Here is a 21,255-nt window from a genome sequence, read left to right as displayed (position 1 = left end):
ATTTCCAATTGTTTATCCTGGCATTGCTGGAAAGAGAAAAATGCCAGAACCACAGCAAAATCTCAACATCACTTTGTTTTTGAAAGAGGCCAGTGCAGTGAAGGCGATTGTCACAGTAATACTGCCCACAGTCTTGCTGCTCCAGTGCGACCACAACATTTCTCCAGCACCTCCATTATTTTGAAAGGCAGAGAATCTAGGAGGACAGGGCTGTCTTGCATTTTAGTTTAGGATTTCACATTTTTAGAGCAAAGACTTTAGGAAAGCCTGACATTTAGTTGGGATGCAACTGTCTTAGATCACAATTCACACAGAATCTGTAAGTCCATCTTTGGCTCAGTCTGTACTTCCTACCACACAGAGTTTTATACAGACAGGTTGAGGTGAATCCTGATGTTCATGCAGCAGAGCGATGGCTTCTTTCTCAAGATGATATGAGAACAGAAAGAAAAAAAATCTGCTGAGGTGTAATCACAGAGCCGCTCCCTGGTGAACAGCCTAATCCTGTTTCTTTCATCTACAGCTGTCCATTCTTCTCGTTTTTCTATTTTCACCTTTCCTTTACCTTGTGATCATTTCCTGTCTTTTCTTTTTAACCAAACTCCAGTGTTTTCTTATCATATATTAGCCTTTTCTATTCCATTTTCTCTCACTGTTTTTAGGCTGACCCTTTCAAACTCAAAAGGGATTGTTTGCATACACAGCATTTCTGGATGGGCAGCCCCTCCACATATTGATTTACCACACAAACTGAACAGCTACCAGCTTCACTAAAATGGACTTATCTGCTGAATTAGATAAGTCACCACATAATACTGATTGTTCAGCTTTGTGAACCCCCAAAAGATCACAAAGCTGAACAATCAGACCGTCCCAAATGGAGTCTCTGGCAAACACAGACACCTGAACATTGGTGGCAGGCTAAAACTACAGCCATTACCTAATAAAAGCAAGGCATGGGGAGAAACGGCATGGGTTGTGAAGCAATGAGACAATCTGAAGTTATTGCCCAAACTCTGGTGTAGCTTCTGCACCTGCTGTTGCAGAGTCCTTAGATCCACTTTCAATGTCCGTTGCATGGTACTTTATCTCTGAAGTGATTAGGAACAAACAGCTCCATCAATTAGGTGGTGGAGCCCCCGAGAGTGCCAGTGCTGATCCAAAAACACCTCCAGGCTGCCAAGTTGCCACTGATTCTGCTGACACTCACAGTGTTCTACCACACAGTCTTTCACACTGCTCTTCAAATGAACAGACTCTGGTACTGGTAAAAATCCCACTTACATGCAGAATGTCTCAACTGGAAGACGAGGCCAGCCAACAAGAACAATCTGACAGACATAAATATACTCAAAGGCAGACATCAGGTAAAAAAATAAGGCTACCACAACATTCAGTCACTGAAAAATTAAGCAAGACTTGTAGCCTGTTGAGAGGTTTGCAAGCACAGCTTGTACACAGATGGTGGCAACGTCATGTTTTACTTTTTGTTACTCATTAGGTACAGATAGTCAGTCCTACAAGGCATTTGCGCATTAATGCATGTGTTGTAACTGTGTGTGTTTTGATGAGTTAAAGGTGCCAAAATGATACAGAAGAAAATGATCTCATATTACAAATCACACCTCGCAGGTTGCACATTTGGTAAAGCAGGTCGCAGACAGAATTGCCATTTCATTTTACTTAATTATTCAGACTAATTTCTTGTTCATGTTTGTCATATTTCTGTTTGATAAGAAGGTGTGTGTTTTGTTTTGCCTGATTCAAAAAGAAGAAGCAGTGAGCTGACACAGAAGCTGACATAGTGATTATTTTTCATGTCAACCGAAGAAAAAGGCTTATGATTATTTAGAAGTTGTTTTTTTAATTACTCAATCAGCTGCCCTTATCACCTGTACAGCTGCACCAATGTAGTCTATTTTTCTGCACAGGAACAGCTGGGAGTGCCGTGGGGGCTGTATTTTTGGATTTGAGAAAAGCACTTGATACAGTAAATTATAATGTTCTTCTCTCAAATCTGAGAGAAGAAGTCCTACCTCACTATGAGAAACAATGCAGAGTTGGGAACAGGACACACTGTTCATTGATTGCTCTGTTGGTGTACCGCAAGGCTCAAGCTTGGGACTTCTTTTATTTAGTTTATATATTACCGATCTGCCACTCATATGTCCTGAGCTTGAAACCCAAATGTATCCAGATGACATGATCATCTTCGCACATGGAAAAGACAGACGTGAAGTCGCAGCTGAGTTAACAGCAGCAATAGATGAAATTTTCGACTAGCTCTTGGAGTCTTGCCTAACAGTCAGTACAAGTAAAACTGCTTGTATGTATTTTTCTATAAGAAAAAATGTAAGTAAGCCAGATATCAAGGTAAAGGGAGAAGGGATCCAGACTGTGTCACATTTTAAATATCTGGGAATTACTACTGACTCACAGCCGACCTGTAAGAAACACGTGAAGCAGGTGTGTAAAACTGTAAAATTAAATTTAAGGAATTTAATTTAAGGAACTTCAGATTTCCATTAGAAGCAGCAAAATTATACATGCACTCAATGATTTTTTCACACGTCACACAAGTTGGTCACAAGCTGGAAAGCCAACACTTTCCTGACTGCAAACACTTTACAAACACACTCAGGGCACTGGACAAAAAAACCCCATCAAGCTATCACCAGTGTAACATCATTCAAAGGCTGACCTGTGGCAGCTTTGTATGTTTTTCTAATGTTAGTCTAGTGAACAACATGATCAGTGATCTGACTGCACCTCCATTAAAAGAGTTTATATCACTGCACTCAGACAATCAAAGGACAACTAGGAGGACAAAGGTGACTGTATAGTATAGCACAGATCTAGTGAGTTTGGAAGACCAGTCTTCTCTGTCAGAGCTAAAAATTATTGGATTAAAAGAGATAAAACAGTGCAAGATGAAATCATGGCTAAAATTCCAATCATGTACCCATCACACATAAAATCAAACACTTGATCTTAATGTTGTGAAATCTTGTTGTTCTGTCCTAATGTTGTGGTTCTATTGTTGTTGCTATGGCGTCTTAATGCTGTGTTTTTATTATTGCAGGGTTTTAATACTGTGAAGCTGTATTATTGTCGTTGTAGTGTCTTAATGTTGTGTAATCTTGTTATTGTTACTGCTGAAGCAGTTGAATATGCTCTGTCTTATAATTGTGGTTTTTATATAGCATTACTCTCTGTTTTATCAAATAAAATAAAACAAATACATACATATATATATATATATATATATATATATATATATATATATATATATATATATATATATATATATACATATATATATATATATATATATATATACATACATATATACATATATACACATATATACATATATACACATATATACATATATATATATATATATATATATATATATATATATATATATACACATATATATATATATATATATACGTATATATATACATATATATATATATATATACATATATATATATATACATATATATATATATACATATATACATATATATATATACATATATATATATATATATATATACATATACATATATATATATATATACATATATATATATATATATATATACATATATATATATATATATATACATATATATATACATATACATATACATATACATATACATATATACATATATATATATATATACATATATATATATATATATATGTATATATATATACACATATATATGTATGGCACTATAAATCATAATGGTGGCTACATTCAAGATTTGATTGAACTTTATTTAAACTCAGAAGCATTTCAGAAGCGTTTCAGCAGCGCAGCATTTTGCCCATCTGATTATGTTTACTTGCTCTGATTTTGTTGATTAAGTCCTCTTTCCTTGCTCTTTGTGCTTCTACCATGGATAAGGAGGCTATGTAGTTAAATTGTTTATTTTCTGTCTGTCTTTATGATCGTGAGTCTGCACAGGGTCTTTTATTTTGAAAATCAACCGGATTCTCCCGTTTTCCATGCCTGACTTCCTACCCGACCTGCTCTGTGGCAAATGACGCGCCAATCCGTCAAAAATAGACTTGCTGCATATACTCTGCGGAGCAGAGCGCCAAGCTGCTTTTGGGACGCTGCTGAGACGCGCCACGGTGCTTCTGGTATCAATTACAGCATTGACTAGAATGGCAGTGTATCCCTTTGAGTGCCGTGGCGCAGGCGCACCTGGTGGGGTCAGTGTGATCGGCGGACCAGGAACTCGTGCACTGACAAACGTTCTGTGCTGTCTGGAGTGCAAACTGCCATTAGATGGGTTTTTTTTGTAATGAATTAATCAGAATTAAGGCGTTAAAGTCCCACCCCTAATTATATATATATAATACATATATATATGTACATATATATATATACACATATGGATGGATGGATGGATGGATAGATAGACAGATAGAGAGAAAGAGACAGAGAGAGAGAGATTGTGGGGTAGTGACATACTATCAACTGAGGCCATGTTATAGCACTTTCTGAGACTGTTATTTTTGGTTTTACTGTCATAAACTGCATGATATGTTAAGATTTTTCTGATATCTCTGCTCTGCAGTATACAGTATGTAAAGATGTTGACGAAATATTACACACACTTGTTGTGTTGTAATGCAATCTGGTCCAGCACCACATGAATTAATCAAAATCACTGGTCACTTAATGCACTCTGGAAGCACAGGGAAGTATAATTCTAGGATCCATAGGGAGAATGGATTTATTCCTAAAGTCCAATCCATGCAGCATTTTCTCTCATTATATAAGTTGTAATGAATTGGGATAGCAACAACTGATGTGATATTGTTTCACCCCTCTGAGCTATTCATCTGAATATTTCACTTTTCATTATTGCTTTCATTATTTACACTTACTTATTCACTTCTTTAATGAATAACTTACCAGTCTATAAAAGAGGATGTGTCAAATTTCTGGGCAGCTACAGAATTCCCAGTTTGTCCAAATAAAAACTATTCTACCATTTATTGATGCTCGAAAGGACTGTCAAATCACACTTCACAACAGCAATTGCTGCAGCCTAATATATTACCTCTATTTACTTTAGTGTCTCCACATTTGCATCTAATTTCCACTGGGAAAGGTTGATAATTGGTAAAGTATAAAAGAGTTATTCTTTTTCATCATAATCTTAAAAGTACTTCAGACGACAAAAAAAAGGCTTCCACTGGATCAAACAGTTACATACAAAGTGGAAACGCTCCATTTATTCACTCTAACTAGCTAAATATTGAGTCTTTGTAATGGGCTCAACAGTAGTACGTGCCCGCTCGCCTGGGGCAAGTCTGAATAGTCTGGGACTGGGCAAGTGGACTACCTCATGCAGTTGTCCGATCAAGCAGGTGAAAATGTGCTTCTGACTGTGTGTCAGCTCTGATCCCAAACACTCTGTGCAGTGGAATAATGAGTGACCATCTTGTTTCTAGCCATTTTTGTCTGTTATTTAACAATACATCCATTACCTTGGCTGCTTCAGAATTTTATAAAATCCTATGAACGTTACAATTCCACAACTCTCAGTGCTTCAATGAGCTCAAAGCCAGCTAGTTGGCAGCTACAAGTCTTTGCTATTTTTTGCACGGCAGAAAAAAATCTCAACAGAAAACACAATCAATCTTTTGATCCTCACGGCTTCTACGTCCACAGCTTGGAAACGCATTTTGGAGACCTCCAGTTAAAGGCTATTTTAATTGTCTTCAGCCTGACTCGTCTGCCCACTAGCTGCTCAGAGTCTGGACCAACTCTGCTGTGAAGAGTACAAGTAGATGCTGTAGTAATGTTACACAGACAGCAATACAAAAATTACCCACAATCCCACCTTCCTTAAAGGGTGGGGTGGTGGTAGGCTGTGGGTATGGATCTACTGATATGTTTTTTTTTCAAGGCCAATATCAATACTGATGATTAGTAATCAGGGAGACTGATAACTGATATTTAGAAGCAATATTCATTTGCAGTAAAATGAAAATTTTTGTGTTCTAATTTAGAATAACGGTCTACCGTTTGTTTTTTGTATGCTGTCAAAATCTGCAATACAAAGACCATGATTTTTGCTAGAATAACACTAACTCCAACACAAAACTTTGTTGAAATCCTTTTAAGTAATATGTTTAAATATCTTTAAAAAAATTGCAAGGATTTTATTACCCACACAAAGCAGTTCAAACTATAGCTCCAGCTTGAGCAGCTACAATAATAAAATGCTGTTTATGCATTGAATTGATTTATCAGTACGAGTATTATAAAGTACTTCATTACATTTATTTAATATACCAATCACAGTCCAAATTTCTACAAAATGAGTGCTTTTATTTTAATACTTCTCTTTTTGTTCTTTTTGTGTTGTTGACGACAACATATTCAAAACATTCAACATGGCGGACCACTTGTTTCACACATTTCACCAAACTCTTTTTTACATGATAAACAGGGGTTTACAACTCCAGACAACGATTACAAAGATAGCACATGGAGAGGAACAGACAGTAAGCTTCAGTATGACGATGGTGTATATATCAAGCTTCAACAGTCTACAGAAAGGTCTTTGTTTAAACTTCCAACTGGGCGAATCATATAATTGTGGTGGTTCTAACCAGTGATGAAAGTATTCAGGCCCTTAAGCAAAAGTAATAATACCTGACTTTGAAATTACTCCACTAGTAAAGGTCTGCATTAGAGATGCACTGATTTCAATTTTCTTAGCCAATTCCGATTTTCAGTCTTTCTAAGAACTGTAATTGGCAGCATTCAAACATTTTTGCAACTTTTATTGTAAAAATTAAATTAAATGTTCATAATAAGATGCTGACTATTAAATAACCATTAAATACTATTTAAATTTTCTCCAAAGTTCTCCAGGTTACAACCAGGGCTTATTAAAGTTTTACAATAAGATTATGAATCAGCAGAATGTGATCTCGCGAGATCATAGAATCTTGCGGGATTTCGCAGAACGCGATTTCACGTGATCTCCTGTGGAAGCAGATGTAAACAAACCGGAGACGGACACTGTGCAACAGTTTGCTGCAGTAAAACTTTACCTTGAGAAAAACAGATGCAGAAATTAAATAAGTCTGGATGTTTGAGGAGACACATCAACACGGGTTGTTTATTCTTCAGCCAGAACAGGAGGTGAGATTTTAACTGTCAGTCTGTGAACAGCAGTCTGCTGCTGGCTAACATTAGCCTGAAGAGCTACCAAGTTTACGACTGTTTTGCGAAATTATCAGCTGCTCTGTCTCGTTGTAGACTGTCTTCTCTTTATCCTGTTCTTGGAATCTGTTGCTAACACCAACTTCAAGCAAGCATGTGTCTGAGAGTGTAGCTGTTATCAGCGCTGTGTTGATATCACGGTCAGTTTGTCTGCTGCGCGCATGACGTGATCATCGTGCAGAACATGTGTGTGACAATGACCGGCACAGAATCGGATATGTGACACTGACCGGCCGGTCACTGGTCAGGGCCAGTCACGCTGAAAACTGGCCAGTTCCGGTCTCTTGCCGGTCGATCAGTGCATCTCTAGTCTGCATGCTAATTTTTACTGAGATAAAAGTATGTAATTATAATGTACATGTAATACAATAATTGTCCAACTCCTTGTTGATCTGATTTTTCAACAGGCCTATGTTTTCCATTCAAGACAAGTAACTGACTGTCAGGCAAGCAAAACATCTGTGCTACTTGCCCAAAACGCTTAATATCAAGCCCTGAATGGTAGTAGTTACTAAGCCTTAATGTGGCTAGATAGAGCTCAGACACTGGGCCAAACTCAGCATGCTGGCCCAGAAATCTCGTCTGCAGCAAGCCTTTTTGCACTTACTGTATCTGCAATCAGCAGATGTCTGTGTTTCCTTGCTTCCCTTCTGTGTCGATTTTTTTATAAAGCTGATTACAGCCCTTCAAAGTCAACTGCTACCCTGTTATTTTTATTTGAAAGACTACAAGTATGCAGGTGTTAAAACATATCTAAGGGAATGGTTTCCAACTCATCACCATCAATAATTGAGCATTTAAGTAAATTAATTTGTGATAAACCCAATCTAATTAGCACAACTATCTAAGGCAACATATTGCAATGTATCACAGAGGGTAAAACAAAACCTGGGAAAACTACATGATGTACAGTACTCGTACACCGCCCACACTAAACCAGGAGTAAGCACGCAATCAACAAAGTTGCCAGCAGTGTGAATGCACAACAACAGTGCTCAATAGCATAGTTGTCCACTGCGGTGGTAGTCATTGAGAAAAAGCACCATTATCCACCAAATTCTGATGTAAAAGTCTCTAACTGTAATAACAACATTTTTTACGCCTCGCTACTAGTTTAAAAAAAGGGAAAAAATAATTTTCCAAACAACTGCTTTTGTGGGTGTAACAACAGTGTGAGGTACTCAAACATAAGAGGGGGCAGAGTGAAAATTACAAACTCATTTAGTGCCAAACAAGCCATGAAAATGCTTTATTGCCTCAACCAAAATAACATGTTTCTTTCATCTGTTTTTGCAGGTAGGCAAATTTAAATGAGAACTCTAATGAGCTCTCAGGGCATATGTCACAGGAATAAGATTTCTATCATTGCCTTTCAGAAACTATGACTTACAAAAGAAGAGAAGAGCTGTTTAGGGATTCACTTAAGCTCCTCGTCAGGTTGCCTGCTCAAAAGAGATGACTGTCATAAATTAGATGCAAAGGAGTTCAAACTGCATTTATCAATGCTGCCTTCACATGTATAAAATGCATTATGAAAATTTATCCTCGAGAACCAAATTTGATGATGGCTCTGCTGTCTTCATAAGTCTTTTAAGTTCAGCGATATTCCTGAGATTCTGCTTTAAATAATTACCCATTGCCTTAAGGGGAAACCCCGCTAGGAGTTGAGGTGAGAGTTACTTCCTGCAGACACAGTAAAAGAAAGTTGAAGTTAATTACTTTCTATCCATAAGTAATAGCAATGAACAGGGAAACAACAATTTTATGTTAACTATACACCAGAACACATTTCAGGTGATTTGATTGTATTATACTGAAAATCCGAGAGGTCTGATGAGTGTCCTGACCAGTCTTTTCTGCAGCAAATTTGATATTAACCAGGGTTGTAAATATTGATGATCTTAATGTCTTAATGTTTGTTGCATGTTGCTTTTATGTTGATATTTCTGAAAATGTAAAAAATAAAAATAGTGCTTAGTGTAAATTTTGCTTTTTTTATGTTGAAACATGATTTTCAATGTTCAAGAAGAGAAAAGGTCAGTATCACCATTCATGTCACAATGAAGCATTTGTGTGCATAGGCTCCATCACAATGCATATGATTGTGGCATAAGCACTGCAGTGTGCACAATGAGTGTGGGCACTGTGCAATAGAGAGAAAGCAGAGGGGAGAGAGCAAAGGGATCTCAATTTCAGCAGTGAAGTTGTCTAGTGGCAGTAAATGCACAGTTTGCCCACAAATAAACACTGCAGAAAAAAGCTCCTGTGTCATTCCTCCCAGCTGCTGAGAACAATGAAGGGACTAAACTGGAGCAGAGTTCTCTGGCACAGTCTGTTCTGACTAGGTTACGAAATGTGGATGAAATAGGTTTTCAGTGCCTTTTTACTAAGCACCAACATTGTGTTTACAAGCATACTATCAAAAACAATAAATCAGACATTCAATAAACACTTAAGGTTGCATTTACGCCAGTCATACGTAGCTGGGATGTGAAACGCATAGAGCTTGGATTAAAATGAGAGCATAACTGTTGCATGACACAAGAAAAAAATGTGCCTGCTTCTTTTCTATAATAAACCATACACCTTCGGAATTCAGGATTCTCTGCTGAACTGAGATGAGCTTCATTGCTTTGTTAACTCATCGTAAAATCCACTTCATGAAAGTAAACAGACACAAATACCATAACATCTACAGACGAGGACAAAATTATTAGCCCCCATATGAAAATTTCATTTTTTTCAAAGTATTTACTTAGTGCTGTTAAACAGAGCAAGGAAGTAAGGAGTTTTATTTTGGATGCTTACATTATTTTACTTTGCACACAGAAACAAAATTATTTCATAAAAACCAAAATGATGCTAATATTCAATTGTGTATCCTTTTGCTGGATAACAGCCTGCAATCATTGCTGTAGTTTTCAAAAAGTCTCAGACACGTCTCCTGAAGATTCCCAGCCCATTCTTCTTTGGCAAATCTCTCAAGCTTCTCCAGATTTAATGGTCTTCTGGCATGGACCTTAGTCTTCAGTTCACCCCACAGATTTTCAGTGGGATTCAAGTCAGGGCTTTGTGCAGGCCAGTCAATAATGTTCACGTTGGTCTTCTGGAGGAAGTTCTTCACCAGGAGCGACGCATGTTTTGGGTCGTTGCCGTGTTTGAACAAAGCAATGACCCAGACCCAGTTTTGCTGCTGACTGCTTGAGGTTTTCTTTGAAAACCTTTACATACCCTTCTGTCTTCATGATTTCTTCCACCTTGACCAGATTCCCAGTTCCAGACGCACTGAAGCATCCCCACAGCATAATACTCCCACCACTGTGTTTGACTGTGAAGACGGTGTTCTTTAGGTTATACGTCTCTCCCTCCTTTTCCAAACATAAGCAACGTCTCTATGGCCAAGAGCTCTAGTTTCGTCTCATCTGAACAAAGGACACGCTTCCAGGCATATGCTGCTCTGTTTGTCAACCTTTCCAAGGCTTTTGACACAGTCAATCATTCCCTGCTTTTACATAGACTGTCAAGTATTGGATGTGATTCAATACAACTGGTCACTGACAAGCTGCGATTTTCATTTAATATTCTTAAGGAGGCACTGATTGGCCTCAAACTCAAGTTAAATGCAGAAAAAACAAAATATATGCTATTCACAAAATCTAGGAAAATCAATTACAGTATATGTCACATCAGCACTTTATCAGGCACAGCGATCAAAAGAGTCCCACACTACAAATATCTGGGCATCTGGATTGATGACAAACTCACTTACAAAGTTCAGGTTAATAACCTGGCTAAACAATTGATGATGAAACTTGGCTTTCTCTACAGAAACAAATCTTGCTTCCTAGTGTATAGTGGGGAAAGAATTGTTGAATCTGTTTTACTCCCTGTTCTTGATTATGGTGATGTAATTTATAGACATGCTGCAGTTTACCAGTCTGCTCTTAGGTTCATCACTGGCAATACAGTACCCATCACTGTATTCTGTACAATGAAGTTTGCTGGCCATCTCTCTCTGTGAGATGATGCCAACATTGGTTTATATTTATCTACAAAGCGCTCCTTAATAAATTACCAACTTACCTTACATCACTATTACACTTAAGGGCGGGAGCTTGTCAGACTCACTCTCAGGACTGGATAACACTTCATGTTCCTTGTGTCAATTCTGAACTAGGAAAGACTGCTTTTAGATTCTGTGCTCCTGACTCATGGAATAACTTGCAATGCACTTTATATTTAGTCCCTGATAACTTTGGGAGATTTTAAAAACGTGCTTAGAAGTCTTAATGTTCTTACATGTATATGTTTTAACTAGAAATTGAATTAATCAATTGTAGATTTCTTATTGGCTATTCATTTTATTATCTCTCTGTCTTTTCTTGTTTTGTCTATATTGTATTTCTGCTTTTCTGCCTAAAGTAATCTCGGCATCATTGAAAATGAGGGCCACCCCTTAATGTATTCCAGAGAAATAAATAAAGGTTGAATGAATGAATGAATAATCTTTCTGTTTTCAGCATATTTCAGTACAGCTTGAAGGTGTCTCTTCTGCAGAAGTGGAGTTTTTTTTTTTGGTATGCAACCTCACAGTCCATTCCTGTGCAGGGCTCTAGTGATCTGTCTATGTGTCTTCTATGAGACTACAATTTCTGACTTGGCTAAGTCATTCACTAATGTCTCAGCAGTTGTTCTGGGGTCTTTAGACACATCTCTCCCTAATTTTCTTTCCAGAGTCTTTGAAATCTTTCACTTCCTACCTCTGCCAGGCTTGTTCTGTACTGTGTGGCTCTCTTTGAACTTCTTGATGATACTTCTCACTCCATTCCTTGACACTTGAAAACACTGTGATAACTTTGTATATCCTCCTCCTGCTTTGTGAGCATCAGCATTTCTTTTTCTCAAGTCTAAACTGACTTTTGTTTTTGGCATGATGTTTTCTCAAGTGACAGCTCAAATCCTTACTGAAGTTTTTATACTGTGTGTAAAATGGAAGATAACCCTCAGTTTTAAGGATCAAGGATTTTTAATTGTCATTTTCACTGTGCATTTACATACACACGAGAACGAAATTTCGTTTCTCGATCAGTGACTGCAGTGCAATAGAAACATCAATAAAATAGTAAACATAATAAAACATAGCATCATAATAGATAATAAATAGGAATAGAAATGATTTTACAAGCTTTGAGCATTACAGAGTTAAAGAACACTGCACAACAGTGGTTTGGCTCAATAAAAAGGTCAGTTCTTAAGAGGGCTAATAATACTGACCCTGGTAATTTTTGTTTTTTTCTGAAATAATTATGTTATTGTGTGCAAATAGAAATAATTTATGCTTTCTAAAGAAAACTAGCATGCTTAGAAATGCTATGTTGAAAATTCCTTGCTCTGTTAAAAAAGGGCTAATAATTTTTTGTCCTCAACTCTACACTACATTAAAACTATGCTAAAAATGGCTCAAAGCACAGTTTTGTTGCAATAGCCTACACCCTGACAGAAAACTCAGGTATCAGAACTTAACATTAACTGGTTGCCACCAGCCATTAATTCAACAATGTGCATGTAGCATTAAAAAAAGTAGTCATGGAATAGTCCATAGGTAAATCATGTAAACATCTTGATCAAAGACATGTTCTAATTATTGACTAAGCACTGTCTGCTTGCATACAGCATAGGCATAATTCTTATTAACACTACAAAATTATCTTAGAGAAACTCAGTGGAGACAACAGGACCAAGTTGTTCAGTTTAACAAATTGTCAACATCATTTATTTAACTTCACTCTTTGGCTCTTGATCACAGTACAAGGCTCCTCAAAGACTGGACCACAGTAAAACATGAAGAGTGACTCATGGCTAAAGAAACCCACTTCAAGAGCTGAACAGCCAGAAGATCCAATGTCTTTCTGTGGCTTCAAGGTGCTGCTGAATGATCCATAACCAGGTTACTGTTGCTGAGTATCACAGACTTTCAGCAGCGTACCCTCCTGAATCCTCCATTCCCAAACACTGATATTGCCAGCGGTACTCACAGAATGGGAGCTTCCTTTATCTCTGACTCATATTTTCACATTTCATTATGCTGCCTCTTTTCCCCATAGCCATTGTTACAAGACACACACTTACCGCTGAATTGTTAGCAAAACTGAGCTTACGTTTCCTCATTTAAAAGGGAGATTTTTTTCCAAAGCTGACAAATCTCTTCACACTTTACAATATTTCTCTCTTCATTCAGTTGTGCTTTAATTTAGCTATACTAGCACCATTATCCTGGGGCCAATGCAAACTCAAAACAGAGCAGATATCCAGTAGTTTCTCTCTGGCTCTTTCAATCTCTACCTCTCTCTATCTTTCTGTATTTCTGTCAACCCTCTCTGACAGCCCCTCCCTCCTGAAGGCAATCCAACAATGTCCTGCTCATTGATCAGAGAGAGGATCGGTGCAGTGTGGAGGTAAATGGCTGTCACAGGGAATGATAGACCTTAACTCAACCATGGTTGCTCCTGAGGCCACTCAGCCTCCACTTATAGTGATGGATGCAAGGATGTCGCCCATCACATTCTTGAGAGTGGGTAAGACTTTGTTCCATCGCTGGAGGAGTCGGGAAGCATTAACATAAAACATCAGTTTTAGAAATCACTTCATCTGAGTTTTCAAGTGAACTGATGACTGGGCTGAAGTTAAGTGCACAGCTTTAATGCTATCAACATTTATTTCAAATTCTGAATGGAGTTAAAATGATTAGTCAATGAATCCCTAGGTCTTCAACAGCAGGGCCATGACCCCTTGGGGTCCTCAGAGTTACTGCACGGGACCCACAAATGATTGTTTGATAATTTGATATGGTTTGACCAGCCTACTTGTATGGAAAGCATTTAATTTAATTTATTTAACATTTAATTTATTTGTTTTATTTTATATGTGAAGTAAAATGTAAAATGTATTCATTTGTTAAGATAATGTTATCATGATGCTAATTTCTGTCAGCACGTCAATGTGAATTCACATTATTTGTTAGCATCAAGCTAATAGACCAAGTGTTAGTTATTTATAAGTATTAAAATCAATTCAGTAATCAAACAATCAGTTCAGGAAGCATAAAAAAAAAATATCATGATATTTACAAGAATCAATTTTTTCTTCCACGACTATTATTTTCACTGACAATAAATATGCTGATGTTTTTCTTGATGAATCCATTAGTTGTTTGAAGGGCTGCACAACTAACAAAATCACATCAGAATTGCAACATGGACAGGTGCAATATCCAAAAGCTGCGATTTCTTGATTAATGAAGAACATGTGACAGAACAGCATTATAATGAAGAACTGTAGTGCTATAGAGATGCCCTGGCCTACAAGTCTTCTCCAGAGGGTACAGATCCAAACAAACGTCACATCGTTGAGTTTTTAAAAGTTTTTTTTTTCCAGTGAAAATTAAAGTTCTTATGTAAAAAGATAATTCTCAATAGTTGTGAATCATACTGCAGTCCCCATGTGTGTCAAAATATCACAATATAATTTTTTATCATATCGTGCAGCTTTAGTATTTTGGTCTATAAAATGTGATTAATCTGCAGATTATTATTACAATAAGCGAGAATTGTTAAACTGTAATCAATGAATTGTTTAGTCTATAAAATGTTTTTAAAAAGTGAAAAATGCTTATCACAATTTCAGAGCCCAAAGTGACATCTTCACATTGCTTCTTCTACGTAACAATCCAAAATAATCCAAAATCCAAAGACTCATTTATTATCATAAATAAACAAAGAAAAACAACAAAACGTTACATTTAAGAAGCTGAAACAAGAAAATGTTTGACATTTTTGATTGAAAAATTATTAAAACAATAAATAGAGTATCAAAATAGTGATTAAAGCTTATTTTCTTTGGATCAATTAAGCAATTAATCAAGTAATTGTTACAGCTCTAATAAAATGTCAAATATTGTCAAAATTGTAAAATAATTTTATATGGCCTAGTATTTCCCAAAGCCTAAGATGAAGTCCTCAAATATGTTGTTTTGTCCACAACCCCAAGGCATTCATTTCACTGTCCAAGAGGAGTAAAGAAACCAGAAAATATTCACATTTAAGAACTTCTTTCTTCAGAGAATCTTAAAATATTGCACAAAACGTTTAAAAAATGATCAAAATAGTTAGCTGACAACTAATCGATTAACTGACTAATCACTGCAGCTCTAATCCCAAGCGTACACACACTTGTGAGCCAGGGTGGATTGTCTTGTAACCTCACAAGCAAGAAACTGACATACCCTCCAACTCAAAGGCTGAGGCTAACACAGCTAGCCATGGTACAACTGTTACTGACACAGCAGCTATGGATAGGCACAAACAAGAGAAGACCCAAAACTGCTTCCTGTGTTCAATAAACAGGAAATCAACAGGCAACAATTCTGACAAGCAATTAATTGTTTAAACATTTTTCAGACAAATATGGCCAAATAAATCACTGGCTCCAATTTCTTGGTCTTAAACATCTTTTCTTTGATTGACATTAGAGTAAATTGAATATGACAGTTTGACAACACATACCACTTTAAAGATGTCACCATGGACATGCTTCACTATTTTCTGACACTTGATAGACTAAACAATTTAACAGGGACTCACCAAGGCAATACTGTACCTCTAAAAAGTTGAGATCTTACTTCTTAGTATGATACTGGATCATACATTTCCTGTAATGGAATCAGTAGCATATTTTTTTAGTCCTGTCTGCTAAAAGACCACATCTCTCAAACGCCACACCTCTATTTCAGAACACAGGCTTTCTGATAAAACTCCATATTGTCTCCATGCCTAAGGTGAGACATCCCTGATGACTTCATCCAGGTTATTTGATTTTACAAAATTCACCCAGAGCCACAGAAGACACTATACAACTGTTTTCACAGGTTGAATACCACTCCCTGTGTCAAGAAAACTGGCCTGAATTAAGTAGTGTGGCACTTCAACCAAGAACATAACCAGCGGATTAATTAATAGTGAAAAATAATCTCTAGCTGCAGTTGTATCTTAAATTTGACACTGTGCTTCAGTGTTATTCATTGGCTCCTTATGTATTTTCTCAATGCATCATTTGTCTGCTAAACACAATATCAAGTCTACAAACATAAGAGCTAACAAAAGTTCAAAAGTGCAACCAACTTAACTGCACAGCTGTGTGTACAGAGCTTGATCCTCACAAAAAGGTTTGCTTGCATATTCTCAACACTTCGCTGGCTAGTTACTGAGGGAACTAATTGTCAAATTATGAGTACTTATCCATCATTAGACTGGCTTTGAGAGACCTGGAGTCTGTTCTAAATAAATCACAGCACTTTAAGCAGCTATGGCAGTCAACAAAGTGTTTGAATAAAACTGTAAGTGTGTTAGCAGGAGGCTCATGGATTGTGTGATCCACCAATTGCTCAATGACTGTGGTAAACAGTTTGATTTTACAACATTTTAAGGATCACAAGGAAATTAGGAAATAAATGTGCAGAAAATACAAAGTCAGCAGCACTTAAAACCCTCAATTAGTTTAATCCAGCAGGCACATAAAGGCTGAGCCCAGTAGTTTCCAAAGTGAGCTCTGGGGACTAACAAGAATATTTTGATTTTATCATTTATTCCAAGAAGTTTTAATGACTGCGAGTATATAGATGTCTGTTTTCTTACTGCTTTTTACGTACTCACAGATAACCACTTTGGTACTGGCTTCTTTAATGTGGGTGGTTGGAGAGAGTGGCCCCCACAAAAAGCAAAGGTTTGGGATCCCCCAGCAATGCACGCCTATCAGATTTAAGGCTGGAGAGACTCTGATAAAGTTAACTTTGTTTATCCCTATCCAAGCCAAATCAAATGATTTTTCAACACTTACTTCACACTTCCCCCTAAGTTCCACCAGCGCTCACAGGATGAGAAAAGGGATAAACGACATTATAAAGTCAAATGAGCAAGATGAATTTTATTACAGAAGAAAACTAATCCTGTAATAAAGTTTTAAAGGGGTATAAACTTTGCACATACCAGGGAGCAAGTTTAAAAATGGTCTTCACCATTGAAAATTTAACAATAGCCTGAATTAGACCCTAATACAGTCACAATGTATTAAAATAAACACATGGTAAATATTTATAGAAACAGTATAGTCATTTTTGCTAGCAGGTATAAATCAAAATTATGATAATAAAAGAACATTGAGCTACAGCAGTTCAGCAGCTAATGTTGTCCATCTTCACAACAGTGAATGTGACAAGAAATACATAGTAACAGTAAATTATTTTAGTTAAATCCATTATAGAATGTGACCCCATGAAACATACAACAGAAGGTCTTTCAGCTGTTCTAGTCTCATAAATATGTCATTTATAATATATTCAAAGTCTTAAGAAATCCAAGTGGGGAAAGCACTGAAAAATACTGAATGGTCCTGCCACAATTTCCAGATTCCACCTATGTTAAGAAAAACTTTTAGTGCATGTCTTCTTGTCTGATTTCGAGCTAAGTGCTGTCCACAATGAACCAGAAACAGTGTTTTACATGACACATGGAGCTGGATGCAGTACAGTGAATGCACAAAAGGAAATTCTTAGAAATTCGTAACCCTTAAATGTCCAAGTGGATCAAAATGAACTAGGAGTTTCTGTATTTTTACAATGTGAATCAATATTAATGTTGATTACTGTCAATTTGGCAGTCACAAACATTTTGAAAGTAATGTAAAACTAATATTTTAGGTGATATTTAAATAACTTTTTTTAAAATTGTTAATTAATGTCAGTGTTATAATGAATTAGTACCAATTTATGTTAGTATACTAATATAGTGAAACTGATTTACAATATTATTTTATGAAACAAAAAGGTGTTACCAGGGTATAATTTAAATAAACACCCAAATGGTGAAATGCCATGTCGAGCAAGTAAATCTAGCAATTCACTTGACTGACCAGGCAAGTGGTAAAAACTATTAGTTAAACTATTAAACTATTTTGATAATTGACTAATAGTCAAAGAATTTTTTCATGCAAAAATGGCAGAAAAAGCTGTTTTCAGCCTCTTAAATATGGCATTTTCCCTATTTCCTTTGTATTATATCATATTAAGATAAATGTTTTGGGATTTTACACTAATAAAATGAGACCACCAAGGGCTGTGAAAAAATGGGATGGACATTTTTCACTATTTTCAGATGTTGCAGTCCTACATCAAGTTTGATAATTAGATCAGACAATTAGATAATTCAATTTGTTTTTATTTAACCACCAATAATAAATAAAATAATTTGTGAAGGAGCAAGTAAAAATTGCCTTAGGTTAAGTAGATTTATGACACACATACCTGATGAGGCAAATGAGTCATAAATCACTAAAAACAAACAAACAAACAATCAAACAAAAACATCAGTGTTGAAGCCTGACACCTCTGAACCACCACTTGGACCTCTTGGAACTTCTTATATGTTATGAATCAAACTTTTATGAGCGATAAACATTTGTTAGATTTTCTGTTGCAATCTGTATGAGGTTCCTTTCCCTTTTTCTCACAAAATGCTTGTACTAAAAAAAAAAGCTTTTTTTTTTCAGGATCATTTACTGGTGATTTTCCCTTCATATGGTTCTGTGAGACTTTTTATTCTCATTGAGAAGACAAAATCTATGTTGCAGTTCGTGTGAGGCAGAACCTCACCTTCTGGTAAAATGTCTGGACAGCTTGACGTTACAACGTTAAATGGATGTTAGCTGAAATACCTTGTAACCAAAATAAACTGTTTGGTCCCCCAGGAACACAATGGCATCAGTAGAGGAAACAATATCACAAAATGTGATGAAGTCTCTATAAAGTCAGTATTTACCGGATACTGACACACTTGAACAGACTTACAATGATTTTCTATGAATATTATTTATGGTTATCACCTATGAGTGTAACGTGTGATGCTGAGAGGTTAGTTAGAGCAGCCTACCGGTGTACTGCAGGAGAAACATGGTCCTCTGTCGCAGGTTTTGAGATGAAACAGTCCCACCGAAAATGAAGTCTCTCAGGCCGGTATAAATCCTTCAGGTCCGGGAGTTTCTTGGCCGTTCAGCTGCGGTAACAAAGGCTGTGCTCCGGTGCAAAACTGTCTGCCAGTTAGCGGTGAGCTGTTATCACCTGGCTCACAGCACGCGCTACGCTACTGACAAGCTAACGACATGAATACAAAAAGTTCCGGTTGTCACTTTCAAAATAAACCCCATGTTGACGCTTAGGTACGCCGTTTTGTCGGGTTGCAACACACTTAATTCGATTGTTCAGAGTTAAATGAAGGAGTGAGGTCTGTTATTAAGTACAGTAAGCATTATGTCTTCAGAAAGTGCCACTGTGTACACCTGATCTGAATACTGAAGACTTTGAGACTTTTAATTTGAAGGCAAATACGCCTCGTATTGCCGTGTTAGCAGGTGTCAATGTGTGCAATGACGCGAGGGTTGATGGGACTTGCAGTGAGCAGTTCCAGGTAGAAAGTTGTTTTTTAATAGAATAACCAAAAGAGAGAGAGACTGAATGGACAATAGCTGACAGCTGTCAGATGAGAGAATGAGATCACAGAGTGCCTTAAATTAGTGGGGATTATTTATTTTTTATTTGTTTATTTGTTTATTTAGGACGACTTCCTTTAGAGATTTACATATACATACAGTATATGTGTACATATACACAGATGTGTGTATGTGTGTGTATGATATTGATATTGAGCAGATATTTTTAATACATATCTAATTCCTTTCTGATATATTTCTCTTGTGTTGTCCTTTCACATAATTAAATAGAAGAGCAAAAAAGAAAAAGAAAATAGGCTTAAGGCTAAAACTAATAATAAGAATAAAAAAAATAGGCTAAATTTAATTATTCTAAGGGACATGGTGGGGTCTGTTCTATCTTGTGAGGGGGCTTTGGCTGACAAAAAATTGAGAAACTCTGCCTACTGTAATATTTAGCCTGTTTTCTTTCTGAAGACAGAACAACAGAAACAATAGGTTTGTCTATTGCAGTGTAACTGGCTTGATCCAATTCTTTCTATATATACAGACCTTATATATTGTTGGTCATTGTTGCTATATATTATTCACCTACTTACTATATATGTGCATAATAGCTGTTATATGATTATTTTTACTTGTCTTGTTCAGCAGTGGTGTGCTTGTTATTTTCTACAGCCTATATCTATTTCTAGTTTCCTGTAAATTGTTCTTTGAAAGCAATGTAAAAATAGTTAAATTCCCTATATTTGTACACATATTTGACCAATAAAGCTGATTCTGAAAACCCTATGGAATATGCCACAGCAGGGGATAACTGGGTTGTTTGTCCTTGTCCTCATTAGCACTCATCAACCTAGTTCGCACCAACATTGGAAGAGATACAGGGATCTATTTTTGTGACTATGCATCAGGAATGGGGCTATAAAAATTGTATTTCCATTGGATGAATATTTGTTCATTCTCATATGTTTGATTCTTGCGTCTATTTGGTATTTTGTTGCCTGGGTTTACATGTTCATAAAATTGAGGAGAAATGCGTTCAAGAACAGATCGTGCTCAAGGATTTACAAACTCTTTTTCAAAGCAGAATCACAAGAGCAAAATACAGCAATTTTATTTTACATACTTAACATGTACACTATCAGGCTGGCCTCATCCTCCACATGGAAGTTAGATGTTGGCTGGTGGAAGTGCTCCTCCTGCACCCAAACTGTCCCTGTGCTTCACCTCAAGCGTCTGGTTGGCTCATTGCCTAATAACACTGAGCCGCTCTCTACAGTGGGAAACAGTTCTCCAAGCACCTGAACAACACATGTTAGCCAGATGTGTTATCTCCTTCCAAGTTAGTTTAACATCATCTGGCCTCATTTCATGTACTGTATATTTGCTCACAGCCATTCTGCGCCATCATTTCCGTCATGGGAGAAGATTTTGTGGATTCTTCC

The 21,255-nt window shown here is 36.7% G+C and overlaps 1 protein-coding gene across 2 annotated transcripts in view; it reads right to left on the bottom strand.

The window, feature by feature from the left end:
• Positions 1 to 19,440, bottom strand: part of LOC146327129 (ecto-NOX disulfide-thiol exchanger 2-like) — a 274,197-nt gene extending 254,757 nt beyond the window's left edge. For both annotated transcript variants that reach the window (XM_084719578.1, XM_084719579.1), the window contains exon 1: positions 19,252 to 19,440. In XM_084719578.1, coding sequence (XP_084575704.1) covers positions 19,252 to 19,273 — 22 coding nt within the window. In that variant the 5' untranslated portion in view covers positions 19,274 to 19,440. The remainder of the gene's footprint in view (positions 1 to 19,251) is intronic.
• Positions 19,441 to 21,255: the final 1,815 nt, after the last annotated feature.

This window comes from Lutjanus erythropterus, chromosome 5 (assembly GCF_056507025.1).
Source record: "Lutjanus erythropterus isolate fLutEry1 chromosome 5, fLutEry1.hap2, whole genome shotgun sequence".
In the NCBI taxonomy this organism is placed as follows: Eukaryota; Metazoa; Chordata; class Actinopteri; order Lutjaniformes; family Lutjanidae; genus Lutjanus; species Lutjanus erythropterus.
Note: the sequence above shows the minus strand (reverse complement) of the source record. Positions and strands in the feature narration are given on the sequence as shown.